Source organism: Neoarius graeffei, chromosome 6 (assembly GCF_027579695.1).
Source record: "Neoarius graeffei isolate fNeoGra1 chromosome 6, fNeoGra1.pri, whole genome shotgun sequence".
NCBI lineage: Eukaryota > Metazoa > Chordata > Actinopteri > Siluriformes > Ariidae > Neoarius > Neoarius graeffei.
The window spans coordinates 92,401,170-92,408,625 of NC_083574.1; the positions used below are offsets into that span (position 1 = coordinate 92,401,170).

Consider the following 7,456-nt stretch of genomic DNA (forward strand, 5'->3'; position numbering starts at 1 on the left):
AAAGAGAAAAGGGGATGTCTCACAGTGCTAAACATGGCCTTGTCCCAACTTTTTTGAGATGTGTTGTTGTCATGAAATTTAAAATAACCTAATTTTTCTCTTTAAATGATACATTTTCTCAGTTTAAACATTTGATATGTCATCTATGTTCTATTCTGAATAAAATATGGAATTTTGAAACTTCCACGTCATTGCATTCCATTTTTTATTTACAATTTGTACTTTGTCCCAACTTTTTTGGAATCGGGGTTGTATCAACATACTGATAGTGATCAGTTAAATAAGACCTGAGCCAGGAGAGGGCCATTCCTTTAACTCCCACAACATTTTCTAGTCTATCCAGAAGAATGGAATGATCAATGTTATCAAATTCTGCACTAAGGTCAAGCAACACAAGCAGTGAGACACAGCCCTGATCAGACGCCAACAGTAGGTCATTTACTACTTTAACCAGAGCTGTCTCTGTGCTATGATGAGGTCTAAATCCTCATCCTAAAAAAAAATATTTTCATCAGAAAAGCATGTCGTAGAGGTGGCAGTTATTCTGAGCATCACCCATCCACCTATCCTGAGAACAGTTTGGGTGGGGTTTAAAACATTAATCACACAGTAAGTAGTGGGTGAGTCCTGCGGCAGTACATCATGGGGGAATCCCACCGCAGTGTTAGCTGGGGAGTCAGTCTCAGGGCAATCTCATCATCTCCCCGTCATGATGACACGAAGAGTGGGGAGGGCCTTCCTGTCTCTTTGGGGAATCCCTTAGGGGATTTCCCATTGGAACAGACATGTGATGAGTCTCTGCGACATGCTTTTGACCAAGTGAAAGTAATTGATGGCCAACCCGTCCAGCCTAACATTGTGCTTTCCTTTCCGTATTTTTATATTATTAAGGATAGGCTTTAAAAAGTGATGCAGGACACTCAAACTAAGGAAGAGATGATACAAATGTTGGTCCCTGTCATGATCCAGCCTGGAACTCCAAATCCTGACCTGAGCCTTTGTGCTTCATTTCACATTTGCCCCATTCTCCCCATGCTGCTATGTATTTGCTGTTATACACTCTATATAAATACACCGAGGAGAATTACACAATGTGGATAAATACTCATCACTCAGCATTGTCAAGTTCACATTCATGTTCATGTTCACGTTCAGTTTCCTAACTTGGATTACGTTTCTTGCATGAAGATTTTTGCCTGCTGATTTTTGGGATTTTTGACCGGGACTTTGACTCAGGACACTGTTTTATTTTCCAGCTCTGTATTTCTCCTGGGATTGTTGTCACCTGTGAATCTGCCTCCACTCTTTCTTCCTTGGATTTTACTCAGAGATTTTCAGACTGTGCTGCAGTACCTGCTTCCTGCTTGTTCTCCTCCTGAGCCTACTCATAAGATACATCTCAGTTTATTCCTCACAATTGCTCCTTGGGTCCAGTCTGCTCCCGTGGCCTCTGGGTCCTGACAGTCCTGATGAGATGTACGAAAATTTTATTCCATGCAGCTCATCATAATCCTATGGTTGGACACTTGGGTCAGGATAAAACACTAAATTATCTCATGGCTCATTTCTATTGGCCAGGGATTTGTGCTGATGTCCACAGGTGATGTGCAGCTTGTCAGGGAGGCCAGCTGGTAAATCCAATGGCCACACCAAAAGTGCCATTGTGCTTGCTACCATTAAATGAGATCTTCTTTGAAAGAATTGGCATGGATTTCATCAGGTCATTACAACCCCAATTCCATAAAAATGTTGGGACAATGTGAAAAACCTTAAGTATCAACAGAATGTGAATATTTGCAAATGATGGAGACCCTATATTTCATTGAAAATAGTACAAAGACAATAAATCAAATATTCTAACTGAGAAATATAATTGTTGTTTTTTTTAAATATATGTTCTTTTTTAATTTGATGTCAGCAACACGATTGAAAACATGGGAAAGTGGTAAGAAAAGACTGAAAATATTGTTGAATGTGAAAAAAAATAAAATTATATATATATATATATATATATATATATATATATATGGTTAATTGGCAACAGGTCAATAACATGACTGATTATAAAAAGAGGAAAGAAGAAAAAACAGTGCTGTGGCCATCACTATCCTCTTGCAATAAGACCGGTTTGGATGACAAAAACCATGTCATTAGTCCCTTAAATTTAATTGGAATACAAAAATATCTATTCATCAGGCCAAAAGAGTCAAAAAGAAAAGTGAGAAAAAGAAGTGTGCAATTCTGGCTTTACTGGCAGAGGTATACAGTGAATGTCAGGTTGCTTCCATCCTCAAAATTTCAAAGATGGCACTTCATAAGAAAAAGTTCAAGAAGTAGACATTAGGGACAACAAAGTTACATACTGGCAGAGCGTGAAAACCATTCCCCACTGACCAGAATGATCATCAACTCCTTTGAATGTCATTCAACAAAAATAGGATGACATTAAGTGATCTCCATAAAGGATGGCAAATGGCAGCTGGCATTAAATGTATGGGAAGGATGGGTAGAAACATGGTTCACCAGGCAGGGTCGAACTCATGCAAAGCTAGAAAAATGCTCTTCATCAATGAGAAGCAAAGAAGAGCCAGGCTGAGCTTTGCTAAAGATCATAAGAATTGAACAGTAGGGGACTGGAGTAAGGTCATCTTCTCTGAAGAGTCTAATTTTCAGCTTTTCCATCACCTGGTCATCTAATGGTGAGATGGACACCTGCATAGGCCTACAAGCCACGGTGTCTTGCACCCATTGTAAAATTTGGTGGAGGATCAGTGATGACCTTCGGGTGCTTCAGCAAGGCAAGAATGGGGCAGATTTTTGTTTGTGAAGGATACATTTATCAAGCCATGTGCAAGGTTATCCTGGAAGAAAACTTGCTTTCTTCTGCTCTGTCTTTGTTGCCTAACTATGAGGATTAGCTTTTACAGCAGCACACTGCTCTATGCCACACAGGCAGGTCAATCAAAGTATGGATAGAGGACAACAAGATCAAAACCCTGTCATGGCCAGCCCACTTTCCAGACCTGAACCCCATTGAAAACCTCTGGAATGTGATCAAAAGGAAGATGGATAGTCACAAGCCATCAAATAAAGCTGAGCTGATTCATTATTTTGCACCAGGGGTGGCATAAAGTCACCCAAGAGCAACGTGAAAGACTGGTGGGGAGCAGGCCAAGATGCATTAAAGCTGAGATTAAATGCAAGGCTTGTTCCACCAAATATTGACTTCTGACATCGTCAGTTCAAATATTAGCATTTTCTTATTTAAAATTATATATGAGCTTGATTTATGTGCATTATTCAAAGTGTGAAAACAGTTAATCTTTTTTTTGTTATTTTGACCAGTTGTAATTTTCTACAATTAAATGCTCTAAATGATAATATTTTAAGGGGAATTTGGGGGAGATGTTGTCAGTAATTTATGGAATAATACAAAAAATATTCATGTTCCTCAAACACATACCTATAAATAGTAAAACCAGAGAAACTGATATTTTTGCACAGGTCTCTTATTTATTTATGTTTATTTGTTTGTTTGATTTAGTGTTTGTTTGTTTGTTTGTTTGTTTGTTTGTTTGTTTGTTTGTTTGTTTGTTTTTCCAGAGCAGTCTATACTATCTTTTGGATACAGAAAGCATCAACTAGGTCCCACAGATAATAACTGACAATAACATGGATATAAAGCAAGACACCAGAACAAGAGATTTATTATCAGAATTGAGCATTCTGCATCAATTTACACAGCAGTGTAATGAAGTAAAAATGTGTGGCTCCTAATAAGCAGTGCAAAATACTGAGATAATGCACTTGGGAGTCTGGACACTATAAAAGCCTAAACAGCTGTTATAGTATTTTGGGTCAGATGAAAATGACGTTCCTGCACACATGGCTATTATTCACTCAGGTGAGAGCAGCTGATCGTCCATGCAGCTTACTAGGCCCACCCAATCCTCCTCAACTCAGCCAAGATGGTGATGTAATGATCGGTGGTATATTTTCCTTCCATTCCAAATGGGACCAGACCACACATGTGTTTACATCTGAGCCATGGCAAGCAAAATGCAGAAGGTATATCAGGGCACATTAAGGGAATTTGAATTTGTTGAATTGTATTAAGTTGAATTTTAATATTGGTTTAATCTCAGCGTATTTTAATAAGATCACAAATGTTTTATTTATTTATTTATTTATTTGCATTAAAGCATACCATATATAACCTTGTTACTGTATTCGTGATTATGGGGTGCATTCAAAAGATATGTGGTTTTGTTTGCTTGGTTCTATAGTTTAAGTCTGCGTGAATTTCAACATGTTCAAACAATGTTGTTTGCCATTGAGGAGATCAACAACAGAACTGATATTCTTCCTGGGGTTAAAGTGGGTTATCAAATCTATGATGGCTGTGGTTCAGTAGAAATAACGACAAGATCTGCCTTGTCCTTAATTAATGGCAATGGAAAAACTACATCTGTAATATCTTGCTCCAAACCTGATACAGTTCAAGCAATCATAGGAGAAACATCCTCCAGTCCCTCGATTGCCCTGTCTGCCACTGTGGGACCTTTGTACATACCTGTGGTAAGATTTCATTTTTTCTGTGGAAAAACTACTTTATTGTGAATTTAAATAAATGAATAAATAAATTAATTAAATATTTTGATGGTTAATTAATAACATCCCTAATTATAAAAGTTTAGAAGAAAATAAAATTTTATTGAAATCTATGTATTGCAGGTCAGTCACTTTTCAACATGTGCATGCCTAAGTGATAGGAAAAAACATCCATCTTTCTTCAGAACTATTCCCAGTGATTTCTACCAGAGTAGAGCTTTGGCTAAGTTGGTCAGGCATTTTGACTGGACATGGGTAGGGGCCCTATGCAGTGATAATGACTATGGGAACAATGGCATAAATGAATTCATTATTGCAGCCAAAAAACAGGGAATCTGTATTGAATATTCCATGGCATTCTTCAGGACAGACCCCAGAGAAAAAATTCTGAAAATAGTTGAGATTATCAAGGCTTCAACCTCCAAAGTTATTGTTGCTTTTGTTGCATACTCTGACTTTGGGGTTCTTCTGAAGGAAATGGCCTTACAGAACTTGACTGGGTTTCAGTGGATTGGTAGTGAGGACTGGATTTCTGAAATCAACCCAGATTATGCCCAATGGCAGCATCTTCTGAAAGGATCCATGGGTTTTGCAATCCCAAAAGCTCAAATTAAGGGCCTAGGGCAATTTCTGACCAAAATTAATCCTGCTTCTGATGCAACTATTTACAAGGAGTTGTGGGAGACAATATTTGAATGTAAGCTCCCCACACAAGAAAAAGCTGATATGAAACAAATGTGCAAAGGTGATGAAAGTCTTAGTCAAGTTCAAAACCTTTATACAGATGTCTCAGAATTACGAGTTGCAAGTAATGTTTACAAGGCTGTGTATGCGGTCAGTTATGCCCTGCACAACTTGTATAACTGTTCAAAGGGAGAGAGTGGAAAAGACATTTCTTTTGCATGTGCAAACATTACAGATAAAAAACCATGGCAGGTCAGTATTAGTAGACTATAGCCTCCTGAAAATTATTTACTTATATCTATGATGCAGTAGATTGCAATTTTTTTTTAGGTAGTCAATGAGTTGAAGAAACTCCATTTCACAACTACAGCTGGAGAGAATGTATACTTTGATGAAAATGGAGACCCTGCTGCAAGGTATGAACTGCTGAATTGGCAACAGGGTAAAAATGGTAAAATAGTGTTTGTTAAAGTGGGCTTCTATGATCGCTCTTTGCAAGCACACCTTCAGCTGTCATTTAAAAATGTCAGTATAGCCTGGGCCCACAAGAAAGCACAGGTAAATCACAATATCTATATCCACATACTGTATAATATTTGCAATATATATTTCAGAGTATTGTATACATATTTTTTTTTCAGGTGCCAGTCTCTGTGTGTAGTCCAAGTTGTCCCCTGGGCATGCGGAAAGCTGTGCAGAAAGGAAGGCCAATCTGCTGTTTTGACTGTATTCCTTGCGCAGAGGGGGAAATCAGTAATATAACCGGTACAGCTAATGAATAATGGTTAGCTTCAATGATGAATACACAATTAAAACAGATTTCAAAGTTTAATTTGGGTAGTAAACCCAAATGGCTAAACTGCTATTTATTTTCTCTTTTTATAGATTCTATAACTTCTATCAAGTGCCCACCAGAACTGTGGTCCAATGACAGGAAAGACACCTGTGTTTTAAAAGTAGTGGAATTCCTGTCATTTGAGGAAATAATGGGGATCATTCTTGTATCATTTTCCTTGTTAGGAGTATCTTTTACCATCTGCATTGCTGTAATTTTTTTCAAACACAAGGACACACCAATTGTTAGAGCAAATAATTCTGAACTGAGCTTCCTGCTGCTGTTCTCTCTGACTCTCTGTTTCCTCTGTTCACTTGCATTCATTGGTCAGCCTTCTGCATGGTCCTGTATGTTGCGCCACACAGCATTTGGGATCACCTTTGTTCTCTGCATCTCCTGTGTTCTGGGGAAAACAGTAGTGGTGTTAATGGCCTTCAGTGCAACACTTCCAGGAAATAATGTCATGAAATGGTTTGGGCCTCTACAGCAGAGACTCAGTGTACTTGCCTTCACTCTTGTACAGGTTATTATTTGTGTATTGTGGTTGACATTATCCCCTCCTTTTCCTGACAAAAATATGAAGTACTCCAAAGAAAAGATCATATTAGAATGTAATGTAGGCTCAGCTCTTGGGTTCTGGGCCGTACTGGGTTATATAGGACTCCTGGCTCTTTTGTGTTTTATTTTGGCTTTTCTGGCCAGGAAGCTGCCTGACAATTTCAATGAAGCCAAATTCATTACATTCAGCATACTCATATTCTGTGCAGTTTGGATCACATTTATTCCTGCTTATGTCAGCTCTCCTGGAAAATTCACTGTAGCTGTAGAGATATTTGCCATTTTAACATCAAGCTTTGGTTTACTGATCTGCATATTTGTTCCAAAGTGTTATATAATCATACTGAAACCTGAGAAAAATACTAAAAAGGAAATGATGGGTAAAGCACCTGCAAAATAATTTATCTTTGTAGGTTCTCATTATTAACATGATCTATTCAAATTATATAACCTTTGTCAAAAGGATGTTCTAACTTGTCAAAGACTTTAAAATGCGTTAGCATAAAAATGTATAATTTCAATGATTGCATCAAGTAAACTGTTATGCCTACTTTGAAGCACCATTTACATCTAATTAGTATTAGTGCATAACATGTTATAAACAAGGTGTTTTAATATATATTTTCAGAAAGTTTTTACCTTAAATGTTCATTTTCTTATTGTGTCCCATGCTTCAGCCACAACGTGCCCCTGCTTGTATTTACCATAATCTGTGAAATAGAAATTTCAACGAACACACTACATGTCGATTTCCATACATCACATCTA

At 37.7% G+C, this 7,456-nt stretch overlaps 1 protein-coding gene across 1 annotated transcript; it reads left to right on the top strand.

The window, feature by feature from the left end:
* The first annotated feature begins 4,320 nt into the window (after positions 1–4,320).
* Positions 4,321–7,088, top strand: LOC132888426 (extracellular calcium-sensing receptor-like). Its single transcript, XM_060924475.1, has 6 exons — positions 4,321–4,405; positions 4,499–4,578; positions 4,735–5,445; positions 5,626–5,853; positions 5,937–6,060; positions 6,181–7,088. The coding sequence occupies exons 1-6, from the start codon at positions 4,321–4,323 to the stop codon at positions 7,086–7,088; spliced, it is 2,136 nt and encodes a 711-aa protein (XP_060780458.1).
* The last annotated feature ends 368 nt before the right edge of the window (positions 7,089–7,456 follow it).